At 37.1% G+C, this 25,084-nt stretch overlaps 3 protein-coding genes and 1 long non-coding RNA gene across 9 annotated transcripts in view; 1 reads left to right on the forward strand and 3 right to left on the reverse strand.

Annotated features, from left to right (window-relative positions):
• Nucleotides 1–394: 394 nt before the first annotated feature.
• Nucleotides 395–6,206, forward strand: LOC119068011 (transmembrane and ubiquitin-like domain-containing protein 2). The gene is made up of 6 exons (XM_037171370.1): nt 395–549; nt 1,583–1,796; nt 1,867–2,536; nt 2,604–2,797; nt 5,607–5,727; nt 5,876–6,206. Exons 2-6 carry the CDS (start codon nt 1,601–1,603, stop codon nt 5,991–5,993), a joined length of 1,299 nt encoding a protein of 432 aa, XP_037027265.1. The 5' UTR covers nt 395–549; nt 1,583–1,600; the 3' UTR covers nt 5,994–6,206.
• On the reverse strand, nt 5,658–13,447 carry LOC119068013. The gene is made up of 3 exons (XR_005086080.1): nt 13,436–13,447; nt 13,004–13,008; nt 5,658–5,789 (listed from the first exon to the last, which is right to left on the reverse strand). It is a non-coding gene; the product is annotated as an uncharacterized LOC119068013 (long non-coding RNA).
• On the reverse strand, nt 6,042–9,995 carry LOC119068012 (peptidyl-prolyl cis-trans isomerase, rhodopsin-specific isozyme). Its single transcript, XM_037171371.1, has 6 exons — nt 9,739–9,995; nt 9,476–9,686; nt 9,293–9,397; nt 6,571–6,707; nt 6,404–6,507; nt 6,042–6,327 (listed from the first exon to the last, which is right to left on the reverse strand). Exons 1-6 carry the CDS (start codon nt 9,784–9,786, stop codon nt 6,219–6,221), a joined length of 714 nt encoding a protein of 237 aa, XP_037027266.1. The 5' UTR covers nt 9,787–9,995; the 3' UTR covers nt 6,042–6,218.
• Nucleotides 13,448–14,239: 792 nt separating the features above from the next.
• LOC119068010 (synaptic functional regulator FMR1) overlaps nt 14,240–25,084 on the reverse strand; it is a 31,644-nt gene continuing 20,799 nt past the window's right edge. For all 6 annotated transcript variants that reach the window (XM_037171369.1, XM_037171368.1, XM_037171367.1 and 3 more), the window contains 2 exons: nt 19,548–19,892; nt 14,240–15,725 (listed from right to left, as the gene is read on the reverse strand). In XM_037171369.1, the coding sequence (XP_037027264.1) occupies nt 15,412–15,725; nt 19,548–19,892 (659 nt within the window). In that variant the 3' untranslated portion in view covers nt 14,240–15,411. The remainder of the gene's footprint in view (nt 15,726–19,547; nt 19,893–25,084) is intronic.

The raw sequence follows: 25,084 nt of genomic DNA on the forward strand, positions 1-25,084 counted from the left end.
TATTTCATATGATCAAAGCCCCATTTACATTGCCGTAACAAGTAAAATACCTTACTTGGCAATGGGGTAAATGATAGAAATGGTACTTCTTGTGTATTGACCGACCTCGACTACGCCTCGATCGGCAAATTTCACACAAGAAGTACCATCTCAATCATTAGCCCCACTGCCACACTGTCAAATAATTTACCTGACGTTTTTGAGTAAACTACTTTATTCAAAAACTTGAGGTAAAGTTTTGGATCCGTGCAGTAAAGTTAACTTTACCGCACGCTTTTGAATAAATATTAATTCTCACTGCAGGTGAACAAAGCAAGTTGACAATATCTCGTCATATTGGTGTTTTATGAACACCACCCTGCGCGTAATACAATAATTTTGTGTATTGTGTTGACAGGTGTCAAATGGAAGTGTTTGACGTAAATATTTTTTTTATTGAGACAGACGTACAGTTTGTAGTTAAAAATTTGTACTTCGTTTTCATTGCAAAATTAAGAATTTTCGTTCGAAAATAGTCTCCGATCGGAAGCTATGAGTCAATAGCCATATGTGAGTATAACTTCCCACACCCTATCAATGTCGATGACAAGATTATTATCGTTTTCTGTTCCAAGTTTTGTTCGGATTGAATAGCAAGTTATGCGTATACTACCACCAAGATAAAAAGTTGACTTTCTTGAGTTTTAAAAGAATTCTGATTATCACTTGAACTATCCATTGTGTGTGTCAATGTATGAATAATGTTTACTCGAAACTCGTAAATTTGTATTTATTTACATCCCCGACAAATGATTTATTAAATCATTGTTGTGCAGATGCGTGACGTTATTCCACAACATTTTATATTTAGAGTTTCCAAGTGACTGTTCGCACTCGGGAGCAAATACATAATAGCGTTGATGTGGGATGCGTAGCGTTTGCTTAAGCATTTCTTTGAACATGAAAGGTTTGCGTAAACTGGATCCTACGCTGAGACAACAATGTCTCTTTGTACAAAATAGCAAACAAAACTACTGAGCCGCTAAGACAACTGGATGTTTACTCTTGTTGATAGCAACAGATGCCGTGTTTGCATAACTTCTAAGCGTTGAACGAATTGCATAAACAAAAGTTGAATTGCGTATGTCAACTCGTGACAAATAGAGTGTGTCTCTTTTGACAACTTGGTAACACTGGACCAAAATCAAACAAATAATGATCGACTACTTGAAGTCCCTGTTCTTGCAATTTTTAATTTGGATGGAGTTGGTCTTGTAGAACCAACCGAAGTTATGAGTGTTTTCAGTGTAAATTGACAAACTTTGAGAGGGCGCCAAAATTCGAAATGGTACCGGATTTTCACGAAAGATGGCGTATTCGATAGCTTGATCCTTAATCTTTAAACGAAAAATATAAAAAATATTTTCACCAAATATGAAAATTTGGAGAATTTTCAATTTTCCCGATGGTCTGCATCGCATGGGAACAACTTTGTTCCCCGACTATGCAGACTTTTTGCAAAAAGTGTAGTCATGCGAACTGCCTATCTGCAATAAAATTGTTAGCTTATCGCTCTAATGGACCATCTCTTTCTCTTTCACAGAATGCAAATTTCTAAACCATGTCATTGATCGAAGGCATTGGAGACGAAGTAACAAACTTTTTTGTTATCATTTTCTCTTCGATAATATTGTACTTCGCTTGGAGATCAACTAATGTTCGCGAAGAGCGCATTCCTCGCAATTTGATTATCATCGAAAGTAACCGGCGTCGTTTGTTAGGTCGTGTTGCACAAAATCCCATAACAATTAGCATCCGTGAGTCTAAATTCGCAATCCTTGCAAATCACATAAATAATTTTCGTTCAATCCTCCCGGTACTTTCCAGTGCATAGCACATCACAGCAATCAACGGTGTCTAATGATATTGAAGAAATTAATACGGAAGACGAGAGTTTAACTCCCGATGACAGTGAATCGAATGTGCCAAGTAATATTCACATTCAAGAGGCACCTACTCTGGAAGCAATTTTAGACGAAGTCGGTGAACTCACCAGCGGTGGCACGTTTACACAAAGCAATCGTGACCAAGAACAAATCGAAATCCTACGAGAAATGGATCGTGATGACACGGATGGTATACGGCATCGGCATACCACTGCCACCACTGCAACACAGTCCAATTTAACCGATACGGATGCATCGGAATTATCGTCGACGGCGGCCACATCGTCCTCGTCCACGTATACGCCAACAAATTTAGCAACATCTGCTTCGAAAAGCCGTTTGAATCATCAAGATAGCACCGACAAAGCAGCAAACACAGAGAATTGTACGAATGAAAATAGCGAAAATGGAAATGTTTTCGAAGATTTGCCTTATGATTCGATCGAACCCCCTACGACTACAGCTGCTGAACCAGCTGTAGCAGCACCGGTCGATAGTGCACCACAAATAGAGTCCACAGGAACTGAATTTCGGATAAAGCTTAAGTACTTAAATGATGAATTGAAGCTGGTGAAAGGATGTCCCAACGAATTTATCGGCGATTTCAAAAAGTGAGACCGATCAATTTGCTACAAATATTTAGCGATCCATTCCAATGATCCTATGTGTACATTTTAGACGAAATTTTACCGATGAACTGTCTGGACAGAAAGTAGTGCGTCTAGTTTTCAACGGGCATGTTCTGCAGCCAGATACAAAAACATTGAAAGCCTGTGGACTATTTGATAATTGTGTCGTTCATTGTCTCGTACACAATCCGCGACCATATTCCAATTTGACAACGAATCCAGGAAATAACTTAGGTGAACAAGGTACGGACAATTCATTTTTATCTTTGTTTTGTTTGTTCTCAATTATAACCGCTAGCACAGTGATGTAATAGTCATTTACTTGCAACACCCTGCGAAAATGAAATTTGCGCAAGGGGCACACGGTTGACTTTCGCAATAAATTTCGCAGGGCTTCGCATGTAACAGTAGAGTCGTCCTTGTTTGGAGATTTTTATTTTGCCAAGAAGGAGGTTTGCAGCCCGCTGAACTATTACGTGACAAAAAGGGTAAAAAGTTGAAAAGTCCAGTTGTCGTGTGAAGTTTGTTGGTCCGAGGAGAAGCCGAGTTCAATGAACACACAAAAACGAGACTTTTCATTTTTATCTTGAGTTATGTTATGGAGTTTACATGCTGAGTGCGTCGAAGGTAGTGCTTGAAACACTAAAAGTACGGTTTTCGAAACACATAGCATGTAAATGACTATTTCATACTGTCATTTCCCAAACCGATTATTTTCCGTAGTAATTTAATAAGCCATTTACATGCTGTCGGTAACCGTTCTTTTCACGTTTCAAGCACTACTTTCGACTTTAAAAAGTCTCGTTCTTGTGTGTTTATTGGCCTCGGCCACGCCTCGGATCAACAAAATTCACACGAAAACTCTCACGTCAACTACACCTCAGGGCCTCAGGCAGCACCTCGTACAATTGATCTACGAAATTTAAAAATTTGCAGTGGCTTAAATAGCCAGAAATTGTCGAAAATTACTTGAAAGTGACAAAATGGGAACTAAGGGTGCGTTACCATAGTTTTCGATAATTGGTAATTTCAAGTAATCAAATTCCTCTAAAAATATGCCCGGGACAGCCTAGTATGACCAGTGCGGGCTTGTTCTCAATCGTTCTTTTTTTAAATTATTAAAATTTCTTTCAAAGCTTACAGAGAAAGCGCCCCAATCCTCGGCCAAGAATGGGTAGTCGGACCTCTTGTTGATGAATGAAAGAACAATTCATTCTTGTCATTCTTGGGATTGGTACTCGCAAAAAACTAAAATTTCCGATGTACATTGCAGACGTAAGCATTGTATGTGTGAAACAAACATTTTACTTCTGATACGTGTTTTGTACGTCTGAAACGTAGATTTTTACGTGTAACATGTACAATTTGCGGATAAGTGAACCGTTGGTCTTATCGTGGTTGATAAAGTGAAGATAAGACCAATGGTTCACACATCCGCAAATCAAACATATTACACGTAAAATTATACGTTTTAGATGTACACGTATCACAACTAAAATATTTGTTTCGCACGTACAATGGTTACTCTACAATGTACATCGAAAATTTATTTTTTTTGCGTGAACATTTGTCCTGTACATGAGTAATAAGTGTTTAGCTGACCTCGTGTTTTCAGTGTTGTCTTAAGAGTGATATCGCCAAATCTTCAGGTGATTGGGGAACAAGCGGTCTCCGATTTTAATGAGTGATAGCTCGTTGGATTCGTCTTTCATTTCTAGGAAACACGTATCTTTCACTTTTTCTATAAAAAAAATTGTTTTCTGTGAAAAGCGTTCAAAAGTGAAGACATGTCAGCGGGTACCGAAAACAGTTTTTCGACAATAACTCAAGAAAAAATTATTTTAAATTGTTTAAGGCTCGGAACGGGTCGGGTTCGGTCAGACCGGAACCCGAACCTGATCTTGACCCGAACCGGAACTAAGACTTCGGGTTCAACCCGAACTTGACCCGAACCAGAATTTTCGATTTTGGGTTCAATCCGAACCCGACCCGAACCCGACCCGAACCCGAAGTTATTCAACCCGTACTTGACCCGAACCCGAATTTCCATTTCGGGTTTGAACCGAACCTGACCTGAACCCGAGATATTCAAATAAATCAGGTCCGGTTCGGGTTAACCCGAAATTTTTGGCATTTTTTAGCGTAAAATTTTCGGGTCACCCGAACCAGACCTGATCTATTTGAAAATTTCGGGTTCAGATCAGGTTCGGGTTAAACCCGAAATGGAAATTCGGGTTCGGGTCAAGTACGGGTTGAATAATTTCGGGTTCGGGTCGGGTTCGGTTTGAACCCGAAATCGAAAATTCTGGTTCGGGTCAAGTTCGGGTTGAACCCGAAATCTTAGTTCCGGTTCGGGTCTAAAACCGGTTCGGGTCATAACCTGAACTGATCAGGTCAACCCGAACCCGTTCCGAGCCTTAAAATTGTTGTAATGTTGTACGAATGTCGGCCTTGGAAAGACCTACAGGTAGAGTATGTACGCACCGCTTGGTGCGAGTAGATCCACGAGAGTTACGACTAAAAATGTAGTGAATGTTCGGAGAGTCCGCCTTCTCTGCAGCTTCGATGTTTCACGAAACTGAGTACGGGGTGTTGTAGCTGGCCTCACACTATCGTTCCACATATAAATGAAGCCAGTAATTTTGTGCTGCAAGCCCACAGAAGTGTTGGAAAAAAAGTTGGTGCCAAAATGCAGTTTTTTTCCTTCTTTCCGGGGGCTCTACACTGGAACAGCATCTGGAACGGTACTATGGCAGTCATTTTTTATCGTATCACTCGGAGACCGCTTGTTCCCAAAGTTAAAAAAATCACCTGAAGATTTGGCGATATCACTCTTAAGATTTCAAGCACAATTTGGTAATCAGACTAAACCGAAAATTGTTAGAATATTGTGTGCTACTAGGGTTTTGCCGCTTCGCATTTAACAGTGAGGTCGAAAACGTGCAGAATCGAGCTACATTTCCGAATTTTTTTTACAATTCCGATAAAGTTTTGTCTGCAAACGTCTTCTATAAACAACTCGTTTCGTTTTCCCCCATTCCATTCCATTTAGAAAACCACATTTCAGCCGGCATCAGTCTGGACGGTGGAAATAATACAGCAGCTGGACAACGCTTACTGTTTATTGGAATGGTTTTCATTTGCTTAACGCTAGTGTTTTGTTGGTATTTCCGGTGAGTTATAGCATGTTTACAGACGGGGATGCCGACTTCGGTCTGAGTAGAACAAAAAATGTCTTGTAGATATTTCTCGGACCGAAGACTGCGTCCCCGACTGCAGACTTGAAAATGAAATTGAAATTAAAAGACTCCCTTTCAACAGGATCCAATATTTTCATCTGTTCTCCTGGTATTCAACCATCGGGCTAACTCTGTTGACTTGTTTGTTTTTAATTATAATTCCATTGCTATACCTTATCGAACGCGTTCCTGTCAATTGAACTGGATGGGATCGAACGTAAATGTTTCGGTTTTACTTTCTTTATATATATATGGTCTTGGTATCTAACGCAGCAAAGATTAGATCATTATGTGAGTGCCTCTTTCGTTCTTCTATCATTTCACGTCTCTTTTATTTAATTTAAAATCAAAAAAAATGAAGAAAATTTGTGAAAATATTTTTTGAAAAATGTGAATAAAAACTAAATTCGGATTTAAGTTTAGCGTTAATCTCCAATGTATTTGTTTAATTTACGAATTATGTAATGGAACAGTGCTAATATCGAAAAACTCATTCCCAACGGAACGGCTGATGCTCGGAGCCAAGCTGCAACACTGAAAGAAAAGAAGAAGAAAAATCATTTTCCCCAGCAAAGCCCGCCAGTCATCCTAGTTATAAAAGTTAGTATACTCATAGGCTTCATCTGATATCGTGTACGGTGAATCAATTGGTTCAATGCCACAGCTCAAAATTTCGATTGGCTTAACCGGGAAATCGTCCATGTCAGTTTTTACCTGCATACGAAACCATTTACAGTTGCCGTTACTTGCATTGACGATAAAACGACTGGCTCTTACCTTCTCCATTTTGTGTACGTTACCATGGCCGCGAACCACTTTACCGAAAATCGTATGCTTACCGTTTAGCCATGGTGCTGCCATCGTGGTAATATAAAACTGGCATCCATTTGTATCAGGACCACGATTAGCCATGCCTAAACAGCAAATTGATAAGAGTACTACAGTGAAGGGAATGCGTTATTGTTGACACTATATTGATCTCCAGTGGTGAATGGTGTGCACTGAGGGATTCTTTTGAAAAACAGCCTACCGAAATCGGACGCATTTTCCAGTGGACTTTTTTATCCGTGCCTAGAAAGGTATTCGACCCTAAAAGCTAAAACAACTTTAAGGCTCGGAACGGGTTCGGGTTGACCTGTTTTAGTTCAGGTTGACCTGAACCGGATTCACGACCCGAACCTGAAAAATTATTTCGGGTTCAACCCGAACTTGACTCGAACTTGAATTTTCGATTTCAGGTTTAACCCGAACCTGACCTGAACCCAAAATTGTTCAACCCGAATTTGACCTGAACCTGAATTTTCAATTTCGAGTTCGACCCGAACCTGAACTGAACCCGAAATTTTAAATTAAATCAGGTCGGGTTCGGGTAACCCGAAATTTTGAGCGTTTATTACGCTAAAAAAAAGTCAAAAATTTCGGGTTACCCGAACCCGACCTGATTAAATTTAAAATTTCGGGTTCAGTTCAGATTCGGGTCGAACTCGAAATTGAAAATTCAGGTTCAGGTCAAATTCGGGTTGAACAATTTCAGGTTCAGATCAGGTTCGGGTTAAAACCGAAATCGAAAATTCAAGTTCGGTTCAAGTTCGGGTTGAACCCGAAATAATTTATCAGGTTCGGGTTCCGGTCTTTCAACAACTTTCAAAAAAATTCTTCGAAGTTTGTGTGGCTGGTGAAAGGTGATCAAGAACCGAAAACTTGAACTTTTCTTACAAAAATTTCTCCAGTTACACGAGTCGTACATGGTCGTGTGGGGTGTCATTAGAAAGGTAATCACATGTGCTATTGAGCCGAATAGGGACTTATTGTGTTTAACATTCATCGACACTGAAATATGTGCAGTTGAAGTTTTCAACCGAAGACTTACACTTTTCTTACTGAAATTTCTCGATGTACACAAAACGTACATGGTCGTGTGGGGTATCATTTGAAAGGTAATTTAATGTGCTTTTGGGCCAAATAGGGTCTTATGCAGTTTGGATGCATCTATGATGAAATATGTACACCTAAACATTTCAACTTCTATTTCATCGTAGATGCATCCAAACCACATAAGACCCTATTTGGCCCAAAAGCACATTAATTTACCTGTCAAATGACACCCTACACAACCATGTACGTTTTGTGTACCTCGAGAAATTTCAGTAAGAACAGTGTATGTCTTCGGTTGAAAACTTCAACTTGCACATATTTCAGTGATATTTCGATGAATTTTAAACCCAATAAGTCCCTATTCGGCTCAATAGTACATGTGATTATCTTTCTAATGACACCCCACACGACCTTGTAACTGGAGAAATTTTTGTAAGAAAAGTGCAATTTTTCGGTTTTTGATTACCTTTCACCAGCCACACAAACTTCGAAGATTTTTTTTGAAAGTAGTTTTGGCTTCTAGGGTCGAATACCTTTCTAGGCACATATAAAAAAGTCAACTGGAAAATGCGTCCGATTTCGGTAGGCTGTTCTTCAAAAGAATCCCTCCACTGGATGAGCGAGAGAAATTGCAATTTCGATCTGTGGAACCTGTTCGTCAGATCGTTTCCCAACCTGATCTTCTCTTTACTTATTTTTCATCATCGAAGTAGTTGAAGGAAGAATTAAGAAAGCATCCGTAAGGAAATTGTATAAACCTCTGTAGCATTTAGCCTTGGAAACTCGTAACTTTTCACAATTCTTAGCTCTCCTAACCACACACCCCCCCTGAACAAAAATAAAGTTTTACCGAAAATGCACCCAAAAATTGATTGCTGTTCTGAATAGAGTGACCCTAGGGGAGTTCAAAACGATGGTCCGTTAAGCTGGACCAGATGCTTCCCCACACCCATACAACTAAGGAAAAAATTGTATGGCCTGGGGAAGCATCTGGTCCAGCTTAACGGACCATCGTTTTGAACTCCCTTAGGGTCACTCTATTCAGAACAGCAATCAATTTTTGGGTGCATTTTCGGTAAAACTTTATTTTTGTTCAGGGAGGGTGTGACCAGGGCCTATTTTTGGGAAATTGAATTTTCCAATTTGCCAAAATTTGCAATAAAAAAATTTGGCAAATTCTGGAAAATTTTGGAAAATATTAGCAAATTCTAGCAAATTTTGGCAAATTTGAGGAAATTTGAAAAATTCAATTTCCCAAAAATAGGCCCTGCTCTTAACCCATACCCTAACCGCTTCAGAGACAATTTCCATCGTCACTTCCATAGAAGTATAACTTTAACTCAACAAACCGTCGACGGGTTCTCTTTAGCCATAGAGTGTGTTACATGTACGACTATGATCAACGCACTTCAAGCAAAAGTGCTATTTATGACAGCTGTCAAAAAGAGTACTATTTTGTATGAAATTTTATCCCCACTCTTTTTACAGTGTAAAATTTTGTATGGAGCACTGGAGCACTGACAAGTTTATGTACACTATTTAGAGTACCACTTTTGCTTGAAGTGCGTTGCTATGATGAGAAAACATCCCCACAACTAAATTTCCATAAAAAATGATTCCAAACCTATAAATCCTGGCCCAGTATGATTGATTTCCAAATTTTCGTCTTCGAAATATTTTCCATAAATGCTCACAGAGCCGAGTCCATCACCGGAAACAATGTCTCCACCTTGATGATCAGTGGGATGAAAACACAATTTAAAAAAAAAAATGCACCGACTCATCCCTCCGACATATTCATTCTCACCCTGTACGATAAATTTGTCGATAACCCGATGTATACTACTACCAGCATACGTTTGCCCATCGATTCCATTCACACAAATTTCGCGAAAATTTTTAACCGTTTTCGGTGCTTCCTCCTCAAATAATCCGAAAACCAAACGACCGATTGGCTCATGATTTATAGCAAAATCCATGTATATCTCTGACGTAACTTTGAATAGAGTTGCGTTGGTCTACGATGGAAATACATTAGCTTAATCGACATTGATTTTGACGAGTGGTTACCATTGCCAGGAACGGCACTAATCGAAACAGCAACACGAAATAATTCATATTTCCAGAGTGAAAAGGGGTTTTCTTCGATTCGTTGTAACTGGATGGATGGATGATCGAAACTTCTCTGACTGGCAATGTCAATTTTTGAGTTGAATCAGAATTTTTTCTATTCAGGAAGCCATGCAAGTGTAAGTTTGATGGTTCGTAGGTTACAGCGTACTATCGATTTGTTTCAGATTACAATAGAATGGACAATCGAATCAATGTGAGGATATCCATATTTTAGACATCACGGTTTTTACTGTTGTAGAGTAGGTGTATAATATACTGCAATACTGCAAGTGCAAGGGCTGATGTAATATTTTGGCAAGGATGATGGCGGAGAGGAAAGAAAAAACCTTGTGAATTTTTATAAATCAAATATTTTTTGTTTTGTTTTGTTTCTTGTTTTAAATATAATTAAATTAACACAAACAAAGTAAACGAAGAGTCATCATCATAGTATAAATTAAATGCTTTGAATAATATGACAAAGTAATAAAGAAAATTGTCGTAAAGTTATTTGTTGTTGTTGTTGACGATATCCAGATGAGCGTATTGCAACATTAAAACATTTCGTTTGACATTAGATTTAAATTTATTAAATTATTGGCTAAGGGGTCATTTGAATGGAGTATTTTATTTGTTGAACTTTTGGTTTTGCGCACGTCATAAACAAATAGGGATGGGAGACCTTTTATATTATCGATAATATCAATCAAAACAATTTATCGATAATTGATATATCATATCGTTATCGATAATTTGATAATTATCGATAATTATCGAATTATCGAATTATCGATAATTTGATAATTATCGAATTATCAATAATTATCAATGTATCGATAATTATCAAAATATCGATATTTCGATAATTATCAAATTTTGATATTTCTGAAAATAATTGATACTCATAAAGTTATGTTACTGTGAAGAAATTGAAAACTGTTCTAAGCAACTTTTCGAGATCTATGTCTAATTTATCATCATCCTAATGGAAAGATGGAAGATTTACAGCTGAAAACTGCATGCATTTGTATTGATTTATCTAAATATTCATATTAAAGTAGCTATCAAAATATCGATTTTTCGATAATTATCAAAATATCGATATTTTGATAATTATCGAGATATCGATATTTTGATAATTATCGAAATATCAATTATTATCGATTATCGATATTATTTTTGATAATTTTCGATAAAAAAATTTATCGATAATCGATTATCGATAATCGATAATTATCGATTATCAATATCAATATCGACCATCCCTATAAACAAAACACTGTACACCTTAGCTGTGTTTCAGAAGATAAAAAGGAATTACCAAAGATCCGTCGATCCGAGGTCCCGTTTCCCACCTAGCAAATCGATTTTCTCGATTTCGTTAAAATTCGTTAAGGTTTCAGTTAAGAGTGATATCGCCAAAACTTGAACCAATTTTGGTGAAAATAAATACAATGGTTCAGCGATCCAGGCAAGCTATAGCTCGTTTGAATCGTCTTTCAATTCTAAGAAATAGGGATCTTTTAGTTTTTCTGTTAGTTTCCCATTTTCGGAGTGAACACGTGAAAAGTCATAGCATGTCAAGGGGTGGTGAAAACAGTTTTTTTGTGATAGCTCAAGACAGACATGTTTCTAAAAGTTGAAAACTTGTAGGAATATAGGCCTTTGGCAGACCTTCATAAAGAGTACAATCATCGGTATGGGCCGCCACCCGTTCTAGACTTATGACTCAAAATATGGTCAATGTTTGGTCAGTGCTACTGGCTTGCAACAGAATTTATCCGCGGAACTGACTATAGGGTGTTGTAGCTGGACTTACCCTCTTTCATTCCACGTATAAAAAACCCCAGATAAATTCTGTTGCAAGCCATAAAGTTAGTCGAGGTAAAATGTCGCTCCAGGAGACCCATATTTTTCAGTGTTTTCAACTTGTTTTTGGTCTTCAAACAGGCTGGAGCGATGGGAATGAAATAAACTAAATCAAAATTACATGTTCAGCTCGAAATTGTCCTGAACCGAGCGATCGTTGGTCTTGAAAATGTTGCTTTCCTCCTACTTCGTAGTAGGTGGAAAACCTCATTTCTTTGACTTCACAAAATGAACAGAAACTGAATTGCTTGCTGCGAATATAGGTTTATTGTAAAGCAGAGATGCGCACCGTCCATTTACATATAAAAAACTTGATTATACACACATTTCCATATTGTGTGACCTCTAGTGAAGCACAAACTACATCTTGAGTGACCATTTATTGACTGTAGAAGAACGCTGCGCATCTCTGCTTAGCAAGAGACCTATATTCGTAGCAAGCAACTGAGTTTCTGTTCATTTTGTGAAGTCAAAGAAATGAGGTTTTCCACCTACTACGAAGTAGGAGGAAAGCAACATTTTCAAGACCAATGATCGCTCGGTTCAAGACAATTTCGAGCCGAACATGTAATTTTGATTTAGTTTATTTCATTTCAATCGCTCCAGCTTGTTAGAAGACCAAAAACAAGTTGAAAACACTGAAAAATATGGGTCTCCTGGAGCGACATTTTACCTCGACTAACTTTTTGGCTTGCAACAGAATTTATCTGGGGTTTTTTATACGTGGAATGAAAGAGGGTAAGTCCAGCTACAACACCCTATAGTCAGTTCCGCAGATAAATTCTGTTGCAAGCCAGTAGCTCTGTCCAAACATTGACCATATTTTGAGTCATAAGTCTAGAACGGGTGGCGGCCCATACCGATGATTATACTCTTTATGAAGGTCTGCCAAAGGCCTATATTCCTACAAATTTTCAACTTTTAGAAACATGTCTGTCTTGAGCTATCACAAAAAAACTGTTTTCACCACCCCTTGACATGCTATGACTTTTCAAGAGTTCACTCCGAAAATGGGAAACTAACAGAAAAACTAAAAGATCCCTATTTCTTAGAATTGAAAGACGATTCTAACGAGCTATAGCTTGCCTGGATCGCCGAACCATTGTATTTATTTTCACCAAAATTGGTTCAAGTTTTGGCGATATCACTCTTAAGGTTTCAATTAAGATATTTTCATCGACAAATTCGTCAAGAGGAATTCTTTTGAAAATCGGCCTACCGAAATCGGACGCATTTTCTGATGAAATTTTCTATATCTGCCCAGTAAGGTATTCGACCCTAAAAGCCAGAACCACTTTCAAAAAAATTCTTCGAAGTTTGTGTGGCTCGTGAAAGGTAATCAAAAACCGAAAACTTGCACTTTTCTTACAAAAATTTCTCCAGTTACGCGAGCCGTACAAGGTCGTGTGGGATGTCATTAGAAAGGTAATCACATGTACTATTGAGCCGAATAGGGACTTATTGTGTTTAACATTCATCGACACTGAAATATGTGCAGTTGAAGTTTTCAACCGAAAACTTACACTGTTCTTACTGAAATTTCTCGAGGCACACAAAACGTACATGGTCGTGTGGGGTATCATTTGAAAGGTAATTTAATGTTCTTTTGGGCCAAGTAGGGTCTTATGCAGTTTGGATGCATCTATGATGAAATATGTACACCTAAACATTTCAACTTCTATTTCATCGTAGATGCATCCAAACCACATAAGACCTTATTTGGCCCAAAAGCACATTAAATTACCTGTCAAATGACACCCTACACGACCATGTACGTTTTGTGTACCTCGAGAAATTTCAGTAAGAACAGTGTATGTCTTCGGTTGAAAACTTCAACTTGAACATATTTCAGTGTCGATGAATTTTAAACCCAATAAGTCCCTATTCGGCTCAATAGTACATGTGATTACCTTTCTAATGACACCCCACACGACCCTGTACGGCTCGCGTAACTGGAGAAATTTTTGTAAGAAAAGTGCAAGTTTTCGGTTTTTGATGACCTCTTACCAGCCACAAAAGCTTCGAATTTTTTTTTAAGTGGTTTTGGCATCTATGATCGAATACCTTTCTAGGCACGCATAAAAAAGTCCACTGGAAAATGCGTCCGATTTCGGTAGGCTGTTTTTCAAAAGAAATCCATCCAAACTATGACCGAGTTCCCAAAAAAAAAATCCCTGTTGATGACGTAACATCGAAACGGCTCAATATGCAGACACTAAGACTTACAATGCTCTACAGAAAAATGATTTTTTTTCTCTATATCTTTTCCGTCTATTAGTTCCGCAGCGGTGGGTTAAATTTTTCTTTTTCCTGAAACCATATCGACCAGGCTTTATATTTTGATGACGTCTATATACTTCGGCACCGAGGGACGAAAAATGATTTTTTTGTTGCTGTTTAGAAAAAGTTAACTTTAACCCAGCGCAGCTTCCTACGCCTTCAGTTTGAGATCACCAAAATCATTCATTGGATCTAGTCGCAGGGCCGAACTGGCTCGAAAAAGGACTTTGGGTGTTGTATGACCAGCTGGAGCCTGTCAAGTCGAATGTTTGTCATCAAAATGATCACATGGCAGTCCGTTTCTGTTTTCATTTGTGCCTGTGTCTGACGATTATTTATATTCCCCTCAACAACCGCGACAAAATAGCGAAAGTGTCACAATTTTTGGTGGAAGTTATCTGTTTTATGGTAAGCTACACTCGTACGATTACTGATCGTAGGCAAGCGATCGGGTATACTAGCTAGTCATAGGTGTTTCATTTGTCAGGCAACACATTTTTGTTCATTTTAGGCAACACAAACGGACGGAGCAGATAAAGAAAATACTTTCCGGGATTGCGGACTGATTCTTTTATTTGGCCTAATGGAAGGACACGTTTTATATAAATGCTTAAAATATAATGTGTGTGTGTGTGTGTGTGTGGTGTGTATGTTCCAATTTATTGAAGCGATAATGTGTTAATCGCGCGCGCGGTCCTCTCCTCACTTAAAAATAAAGATTATTGTTCGTCGCAACTTAAACGTTTAAACATAAAACTTGATCGATTTTTTGTCAGAGTGTTCTGAACATACATTTGTGTAGTAGTGGGGCCGCGCAAATAAAATACACCATTTCTTTGTGATCGAATGCTCAGTAAAATACAACTAAAATGAATTTAATGGGATAAATATTAATGTTGTCGAATAAATATGAGTTGGGTTGAAGAACGTTTTGTTTTTCCTTCTAATTTCTTTCTTTCGTTTTTTTTTAGGTTAAATTTTCCATTTGAGTACATTTTTCAACCATGGCAAAATGCTGCTTTTTCAATTTTTTTTTACCGTTTAATTATTAATCAAACACATGAATAGTGTGTGTGTGTGTGTTGTGTATGTGTATGGGTGTGCTGTGTCTATGCATCATTCTTATATCCATAAAATCACCAATCTTAAAACTTAAAATTTAATTGAAAGCTCTCATCAAGCGTATTCATTTCACATCTAATTAATTTTTTTTTCCATTTTTTATTTTTGAAAAAAAAAAGTTCAAATTTCAACTCAAATTGTTTTTTTTTATGAAAGAAAAAGAAAAGGTTAATTCTTGACAGAAATATGATCAATTTAGATCGAGTGGCGCCATTATGTATACATATCGATTAGAGAAGGAAAAAAAAACAAAGCAACGGAAAATCTGAAATTAATTACTCGGAAAAGTTAAAGAATTTCTTTTTCTCTCTATCTCCTCCTCTTTCTCCTCTTTCTGCATAAATTTTGTAATATTCTTCTTTACGCAGTACCATTGACAGTGTGTTTGTCGGTATTGCTGTTCGCATGTGTCTGAGACTGATCGGGAATCGTTTTCATAGATTTGTTGGCCCCGCCACCACCACTACCACCACCACCACCACCACCACCATTCCGACGATTTCGGGAATCACGTTGATTTTTTGCTTTTCCAGCCGTTGTTGGGGCTGTTGTGGCCGATGCCGCCGATGCAGGAATTGTCTTATCATTTATAGTGTTTGTGTTTGATGATAGCTTTTGCTGTTCCGGAATCGGTGTAGGCTTTGAATTCGATTGCACGTTGGAGTTACCATTTGCTACGGATGATACGGAAATAGGGGAGTTTTGTGAGTTGCGATTTTTTTAGAATTTGGTCACTGATAGTAGACAATCATTCAGTGCAGTTTGAACGAAATATTCTTCTTACAAAACTGTTTAACTTTCTCTTTCATCTCCAGGTTTCATTTGACGAAAATCAAAAATTTTTACTAAATTCAAAAATTTGACGAAAATAAAAAAATTATCGAAAATAAAAAATTTGACGAAATTCGATAATTTGACGAAATTTAAAAATGTAACGAAAATTGCAAATTTGACGAAAATCAATAAGTTGATGAAAGTCGAAAATTTGACGAAAATCGAAAATTTGACGAAAATCTAAAATATGACGAAAATAGAAAATTTGTCGAAATTCAAAAATTTAAACGCTCATAGCTCCAAGATAAGCGACTTTTTAGGGAAACCATAAAACACGTGTCGACTAGAATGTGAAACTCTATAACTCTATAACTCTTTTAAACGAACTTTCTACAGTGAACGACATCTCAAATGTCTCACTGTCATTTTTTTCACAGAATGTCATTGTGAATTTGCAATGACACAATAAAATTCTCAGAAAAATTTGACAGTGAGACATTTGAGATGTCGTTCACTGTATATGCCACATTTTCTGAGTTATGGGTCCTATAGTTTAATAGCTTAAAACGCTCATAGCTCCGAAATTATAAGCTTTTATGAAAATTCCTTCAAATTAGTTTCTTAGAATTACGTCCTTGACATACACTGAAAATTTCAGCCAAATCCACCGGTAAATTCAAAAGTTTCGTTGTAACAAAGTGAAAAAGTGACGAAGTGACAAAGGTTGGTAAAATTCATCTATTTCAAAATGTATGGAAATCAATTTCTTCATACAAATTTTCAAGTTTTGAAATTTAATGTCTCGGCCAAATCTTAACTTTATGAGGCGTCCGCAGGGCGGCATGTGATTTTTCTTCAGAAAATAGTGAAAAAGTGATCAAATTTTCCGAAAATAGTTGGTATTCTCACTATCGATTGATATATAAAAAGTGACCGAATAGTGAACAAAAACCAGCTCTAAAACGTGAATTTCAAGCACACACTTTTGCTTTCTACTAAGAAAGAGTAAAGTACACTTTAGCGCTTGTTAGCAGCAGGCGGGAGGTTTAAAAATCTTGAAAAAGAAGCACTTTATTGAGACAAAGCCTTTTTCTTTATCACAAAGTGTGATTGGGAGATCAGAAAATAATAATAAACTTAGTTTTGACGATTTGACTAAGAACTTATTGTTATCTGATTACTTGTATTTGTCCCTTAAACTGACATGGCTCACAAAATGCAACTTTATTTTTACAAACGTTTTTTTAGAGCAAATATATCTACGAGACGATGAGTTATCAAAATAACTCCATAATACTTAAAACTCAACGGCACATGTTTAAACAGACACTTTTATTAAATCGATAATATCTGAATGTACCATAAAGGACAGTAAAGGAAGGTGATCAAAAATTTAGAATTGTTTATGGGAAAAATCAAATATCGAAGTTTTTTCTCGCTTACCTCATCAAACTGAAAGATTGCTAAAAACAAGAGTGACTAGTCCTTTAAAATTGTTTACCTTCGCTTGATTCAAATAGTACATTACTTACCAATGGAACAAATGCTGGAAATGGCACTGCTTGTGCGGATTTTGGCGATCGAATCGTAGCCGAGGTTGGTAAACACACAAGAATTTCCATTTACACCATTTATTCCATTGCCAACTTGGCAATGCCAAGTAAAAGGTATTTTACTCAAAAACTTGATTCAAAATTTAAATATAATTTTACCTTACGTTCCTTTTTTGAACAAGATTCCTCGATAGATTAGGTTTTTCAATTGTTATACGTACATCGGTTTACCACATTTAGTTTAGTTATCCGTAGATACACTTTTTTAGTCGAAGCCGAGGTCGAAGCTTGTGCGGGTAAAAGCAAAATAAAATCTGGTTTTTGACAGTTGAAATTCAATTGTCAAAAACTAGACTCGATCATTTTATTTTGCTTTAATTTTATTCCGAGAACGTACGAGTAGAGCCGTAGCTGGCACAGCAGAACATAGCTCATTTGAGAGGTATTTCAATTCATTATAAAGTAATAGAAGCATTGGAAGCAGAAACTAAGTTTTGTATTGTCAAGGTCCAAAAATAGGGCGAACCTTTGAGCATTTTTAAGGATAAAAAAATCCCTCCCAAAAGCTGATTTTCACTGTTCCTCTATTTTGAATGTGTTTTTTGTTAAATACAATTGAATTTATGTCAAAAAATCGCATCAGCTGGAAGTTTTCCAGGAGATGATTTTCTCCATTCATGTATAAGTCACCCTATTTTTGAACCTTGTCAACACAAAAACTTAAAATGTTTTAAATTTCTGCTTCTTAATATATTTTTGTTTGAATGTCGTATGGGGATGGGGACATCTAGATTGCGTTCACAATAAAACCTTTGCAGAAGCATCTGTAGGATACTGGTCGTCTTACCAGTCCCAGAATACAGCTACCTTAGGCTACTTTCTGTTCGACTAAAAAAAATTCTCAGCGAATTTTATGTTCACATGGGATAAGTGGGCTACCGTAAACTACTCTACGACTAAAAAACAGAAAAACTGAGTTGCCCTAATACGTAGGAAAATCGGAAAATTTTCATATAAGGTAACTGACTGAAAGTTGACCTAATTTGACAAATCTCAAACACATTGAATCGTGAGTGGTCCTATCTATACAAAAGTCATAGGACATATCACGGTTTATTGAATGTTGAGTTGACCGATAATTTTTTCTTCATACAAATTTACACGGAAAACTTAAGATCACTTTTCCACTAGGTCAACTTTCAGTTAGTTACCTTACTACGTACATCTTTGCGCCGCAGGCAAATTTTGTGATGTCTTTGTGTAATAAATATTTAGTTGGAACAAGAAATGGTTCCGATTTTCAATACTTTTTCCGAAATAGTTAGAAATAGTTAGAAAAGTAAAAAAACAAAAAAAAAGTAAGTCACATGCCGCCCTGGGCGTGTGATAGCTCGTTGAACTCGTATGGACGCCTAGATTACGAATAAAAGAAGTGGTAGTAGGGGCGGAGGAGAAAAGTCAAAAAAGTTGTGTATATATGTTCCTCAGTCCTACGGAAACATTTTTTTTGTCAAATTTTTCAGTGTGAACGGACTTGCGTCACGGCCCTTCACTAACGTAGGGCCATGATTTCGGTTCGTTGGTAAAGATTCAAATTCTACTAAAAATGTTATGAATTGTTAGCAAACGGCGGCAGTAATATTGGCAATTGTAGGTGTAAGTTGGCAACACGGTTAGCAAAGATGACGATACGTCAAAAATATGGGGGAAAATGATAGAGAGAAATTAGATGACAACTCGTGATGTTTGCCTTTTCTTAAAAAATTGACGCCACTGAAGTACTACCGTACAACGCATAAAAACCTCAGAGAGACGAATTAGTGAGAGACTTTCATATATTTTCGTACGTATGCGTTGTACGGTTGAGTGACGGAGATGCCAATAATGCATTCAACTTCTAGTGCGATAAAAATGAGCACTGAAGTGAATGCGACCATCAGTTTTATACGAATCATCCCATTAGCCCGCCCTTGCCTGTCAGATTTGGTCATTATTATCGAACTTTCAATATTTTTTTTTATTGCATCACCTGCTCATAAACTCTGCCTTTGTTTTGTTGTTGCCCCATTACAACAACAAAATTGACACAAAAAACTCCGAAATGGTTCGTATTGCGCATTTTGATCTTACTTTTACTCTCAGTGACTGATTCAGTTTGGTTCCACTCACCTCCAACATTCTTCTTCCGGCGTCGTCGATTATTAATTTTACCCTCTGTAGATGAATTGCTATCTCGCTCTATACTATTTCCGTCACGCGAATTCTCTTTGCTATGCGATGGTTCCGGTTCACGATTATTGCCGAACTCTTTCCCATTCGCTCGAATGTTCGGTCGACGATCGTGGCTATTGCGTTTGTCATTATTACCAGGTCCACCACCGCCACTGCGATTATAGGCTCCGTCCGTGGCGCGAACATTGTTCGTTCCTCGATCTCGATCCCGATAGTGGCTGAAGTTATTGCGATGATCGTTGCGTGTATTATTGTAATTGTCAACCGAACCATCACGTCGATCTGGTGGGGTTTAAGATATTCTTTGATTAAAGAAAATATTGTTGACGGTCAAAATTTAGTAAACAAAGTGAATTTGCATGTCTGCAAGTAGACGTTTTTGAATCGAAATTGGGATTTTGAAACGGATTTCGTGTCCTTCGATCAGATGGAGAACTTGTCTGTCGACTTTACATCAGAGCAAATATAGCAATAGAACAGTGTCCTGTAGATGAAACGCACAAGTGTGTGCTCTTAGAATGACTTGATTCTTCAGAAGCGAAAGAATGTCCACATGAGGACTTGTGGCTGCAAACCTCATCTTAATATTGTTTGTCGAGCTGCCAGCATGATTCAGTATTTGATGCAAGCCCAGTGAAACTCGGTATAAATTCAACGTTTAAGGTCGTGTTCGCAGAATAAAAGCAAAACATGCAACGTGATTTCAACGAATCGATTTTTCTTTTTGACGAAAGTACGAAGAACTGACAGTTGAGCGAGCCTTTCTCAGGAAGCCGTCAACGGTCAGTTATTGGAAATGTCAAAGAGCGACGACGTATCGTATGAACTGTTTGAAATGTAATATGTTGTGCGGAACGAGATGGTCTAGTTTGTAAAGTAAAAGCAATAGGAAAGCTGCAGACGTTAAGGCATTGCACACAGGACATTTTTCGTCTTGTTGAAGCTAACGGAATGTAAATAAGCATTAAAGACCATTTGAAAAATATTGATTGAACCCTTTAAATGTTGACTTGATTGATAAGCTCTTTGTGCTTTCAGTTTTAACAAACAAAACAAAAAAAAAAGTTGTGAAATTTTGAAGTTGTTTCGCGTTGTGATTTTTTGTTTTTGTTTTTAAATTATTTTTTCTTTTCTTTTTGTTTATACAAAAAAACAAACAAAACATGGGCCATGTCAATTTGTCAAATTTTGTCAATTTGGACAAAATGTGTGGCCCAATAAACAAAACGTTATTCGAAAGTGTTTCTAATCTTCTGCAAAAATTCTCTCGTATGAACGACAATTAAGTCAAATTAAAAAAAAAATCAAAAAATTTTTTAATGTTTTTTTAAAGGGCACAAAACATTTTGTCGCATGGACTTAAATTTGTGAAATGACACGCCAGTTGTTGATTGTTTTTTTTTATTTCAATTAATTTTTTTTTTTCATTTCTTTAATAAAAAAAGATTAAACAAATTATAGTTTTCCCTTTTTTACATTTTTTTCTTTCTTTCTTCTTTTTTCATAATCCTAAATAGTTACTAGTTAATAGGTTTTCTTTTCTTGTTTTCTTTTTGTTTGATTGAATGGGTAGTTTTGTTATTCTTTTGTTATACTTTCCATTTTTCATTATTTTATTAATTTTTTTTTTTAAATTAGTTTAGACACCAATTTGTGATTCAAGACCGTTTTTGGGTATATATAGTTTCCATCTTTTCTTTTTTTTGTTAGATTTTCTCATATTTTAGTTATAGTTATTTTCAGTCACCTTGTCAAATTAGGAGCAAAGCGGGCCGATAATACATTCAAAGCATCATCGGCCATCATACAATGTTTATGGTTTGGCTCAATGGGATTCGTTACACCATCCTGACGACGTTCGGACCTAAGGCTCGGAACGGGTTCGGGTTGACCTGATCAGTTCAGATTATGACCCGAACCGGTCTTAGACCTGAACCGGAACTAAGACTTCGGGTTCAACCCGAACTTGACCCGAACCTAAATTTTCGATTTCGGGTTCCAACCGAACCCGACCCGAACCCGAAGTTATTCAACCCGTACTTGACCCGAACCCGAATTTCCATTTCGGGTTTGACCCGAACCTGATCTGAACCCGAAACTTTCAAATAGATCAGGTCCGGTTCGGGTGACCCGAAAATTTTACACTAAAAAATGCCAAAAATTTCGGGTTAACCCGAACCGGACCTGATTTATTTGAAGATCTCGGGTTCAGGTCAGGTTCGGGTCAAACCCGAAATGGAAATTCGGGTTCGGGTCAAGTACGGGTTGAATAACTTCGGGTTCGGGTCGGGTTCGGTTGGAACCCGAAATCGAAAATTTAGGTTCGGGTCAAGTTCGGGTTGAACCCGAAGTCTTAGTTCCGGTTCGGGTCAAGATCAGGTTCGGGTTCCGGTCTGACCGAACCCGACCCGTTCCGAGCCTTACGTTCGGAGAAGAATTTTTTTGTACTGAAAATATTGTCACTCTCTGTGATTGACCTTTCGGCACTCGCGAATATTTATGTTCTGTTCTTAGCCCTGTATGAATAGATTTTTCAAAAATCCTCCTTTCCGCCCTTCATTCGTTCAAAAATCAAAAAGCCTTCCGGTCATTCCCTTCAGAGCCAGTCTGGGCTTTGCATTTTTTTTTTACAAATTTTCTCTGATTTTATGAGGGGCTTTTGCAGGATTTTTAAACACAAATCAAATGTGATTGATAAAAGTTAGAATTGCAATGCTACTATGAGCAAACCAACACCAGGCAAATCAATTATTATTTGTTATCTGGTAACCGATCGTTCATAGCAGACATTACAATTTGAAAGTTTGGTAGTTGTTGGTAGTTGGACCCCCAACATATTTAGCAGCAAAGATGTTTCTTAGTCGAGAGATGCACACCGACTGATGAATTTATTCGGCTTGCTGGTCTATTTACAAATCGAGTATTTGGTAGTTGACTACCAAAGTGGTAGTTGACTACCAAAGTGGTAGTTGACTACCAAAGTGGTAGTTGACTACCAAAGTGGTAGTTGACTACCAAAGTGGTAGTTGACTACCAAAGTGGTAGTTGACTACCAAAGTGGTAGTTGACTACCAAAGTGGTAGTTGACTACCAAAGTGGTAGTTGACTACCAAAGTGATAGTTGACTACCAAAGTGGTAGTTGACTACCAAAGTGGTAGTTGACTACCAAAGTGGTAGTTGACTACCAAAGTGGTAGTTGACTACCAAAGTGGTAGTTGACTACCAAAGTGGTAGTTGACTACCAAAGTGGTAGTTGACTACCAAAGTGGTAGTTGACTACCAAAGTGGTAGTTGACTACCAAAGTGGTAGTTGATCTACCAAAGTGGTAGTTGACTACCAAAGTGGTAGTTGATTACCAAAGTGGTAGTTGATACCAAAGTGGTAGTTGATTACCAAAGTGGTAGTTGATTACCAAAGTGGTAGTTGATTACCAAAGTGGTAGTTGATTACCAAAGTGGTAGTTGATTACCAAAGTGGTAGTTGATTACCAAAGTGGTAGTTGATTACCAAAGTGGTAGTTGACTACCAAAGTGGTAGTTGATTACCAAAGTGGTAGTTGATTACCAAAGTGGTAGTTGACTACCAAAGTGGTAGTTGATTACCAAAGTGGTAGTTGATTACCAAAGTGGTAGTTGATTACCAAAGTGGTAGTTGATTACCAAAGTGGTAGTTGACTACCAAAGTGGTAGTTGATTACCAAAGTGGTAGTTGATTACCAAAGTGGTAGTTGACTACCAAAGTGGTAGTTGATTACCAAAGTGGTAGTTGACTACCAAACTAACAAGGATGTTGTAGAGATGTTTACTGTTTGAGAGCTGCACACCGACTGATAAAAAAGGCGGCTCGGTTGCCTATTTATAATTCGAAAATTTGGTAGTTGAATACCAAAGTGGTACTTGAATGAGTACCAAGCTAGTAGTAAACAGAAATTCTTGTTTTTAGTTTTTTGAAGAATTTTTGAGGATTTTCTAATGGCTCTTGACCGGCATTAAAATAATCTCGAGTAAAATAGGTTGCTTTTAGGAGGATCTAGGGGTCTCTATTGAGAAAATTCAAGTCAAAATTTCCAAGTTTGGGTCATGACTGCCGACATATACCAATAGGACAGGTAATTAAAAAAAAAAGAAATAAATAAATTATATCAAGTAATTGAACGACCGCAATTGAGGCAAACTTTAAATATCTGGTGCGTACTTTCTCAAAAATCATGGCCAGTCAGTGGACCTATGAAACAACTACTGCAGTGAATATCTGATTCAATAGGTTCGTTCCAATTAACTGTAAACCCGAACTTTGCAATACGAACTACAACGATTCAATCCACAAGATGAACATAACATAGACGTCAACTTTGTCGATTTTTCGTTAAAATGTTTGTCAATCCGAAAGTTGCGTCCTGTGGATGAAATTTGACATTTCGAAATGACCTTGGAACAAGCCTATGTTTCAGGGTACGAAAATTGCTTCTACTAGGGCTTTTATTAACCGAATTTACTGAAATCTACCAAACATTTACCGACTTTATGTTTTGATAAAACCAGTAAATTTTTGGAAAATCTCTGTAATTTTAGGCAAATGTCTGTAAATTCGGTAACGAAATTTGCCAATAATAGGCACTGGCTTCTATGTATTTGTTAAGACCCAGTAGTGACTCGATAGAACCGAACGTATTACGATCGCGGACTCTCCTCCATGCTTAGCATTTTCTTCGTCCCATTCTCAAGTGACTGATTAATTTTTGTTTTCATTTGTTTTTGTTTTTTAAATATAATTTATTATTCACCTTAATCGGTTTGTTTTTTTTCTTTCCTATCTCTTCATATTTTAAGTGTCAAAATCTTTTATTTTCAAGAATTTTTTGTTGTTTTATTTTGAATTTGAAAGATTAATCTATCGTCTCTTATTGTTTCGTTTCTCTTTTAAAATTATATTTTGCAAATTCTCGTTTAGATAATTGATCTCCTTTAAAATGTTTAGTCCCCTCTTTTCACGCAATATCGTTTCACATTCAGTTTTAACTCAATTTTTTTTTTTGCTTCCTTGGAATTCCTTTCCTTTTCTGGTGCATAGAAGTTATGCGACACGATTATCAATTATAATAAATGGAAGGCTGAATTGCATTGGAAAGAAAGTTGCCATTTTAATTCCTAAGGTTATCTCCCACTTATCTTCGACATAATGAAACGAGCGTCACCTTCAAATAGTGCACAAAATATTGGGAATGAGATCTGAAAAAATCCCGTATATTCCGTGCGTGCTAAATTACACAATAACAAAAAAAAAAACTTTCAATGGTAGGCAACGGCAGTGAATAAAATGACACTGAAAGGATTTTAAGTAAAATGCCAAAACGGTGGTGATAAATCCGAAAATTTTCAAGTATTCCGAAGACAAAAAGGTAACAAGAATTTTGCGATTTTGTTTCTATTATTTGATTATACCAAGTCGCATTGAATGGCCCATTTTTAATAG

Source organism: Bradysia coprophila (genome assembly GCF_014529535.1).
Source record: "Bradysia coprophila strain Holo2 chromosome X unlocalized genomic scaffold, BU_Bcop_v1 contig_167, whole genome shotgun sequence".
NCBI classification, from domain to species: Eukaryota; Metazoa; Arthropoda; class Insecta; order Diptera; family Sciaridae; genus Bradysia; species Bradysia coprophila.

Excerpts from the sequence above, each read along its gene's own strand:
- LOC119068011 (XM_037171370.1), top strand. The coding sequence starts at position 1,601 with ATGTCATTGATCGAAGGCATTGGAGACGAAGTAACAAACTTTTTTGTT. Across the intron at positions 1,797-1,866 it reads TCCCATAACAATTAGCATCC|TGCATAGCACATCACAGCAA; the intron begins GTGAGTCTAAAT and ends GGTACTTTCCAG. Across the intron at positions 5,728-5,875 it reads GTGTTTTGTTGGTATTTCCG|GATCCAATATTTTCATCTGT; the intron begins GTGAGTTATAGC and ends CCCTTTCAACAG.
- LOC119068012 (XM_037171371.1), bottom strand. The coding sequence starts at position 9,786 with ATGAATTATTTCGTGTTGCTGTTTCGATTAGTGCCGTTCCTGGCAATG. Across the intron at positions 9,687-9,738 it reads TAGTGCCGTTCCTGGCAATG|ACCAACGCAACTCTATTCAA; the intron begins GTAACCACTCGT and ends TTTCCATCGTAG. Across the intron at positions 6,708-9,292 it reads TACTGGGCCAGGATTTATAG|GCATGGCTAATCGTGGTCCT; the intron begins GTTTGGAATCAT and ends TTTGCTGTTTAG.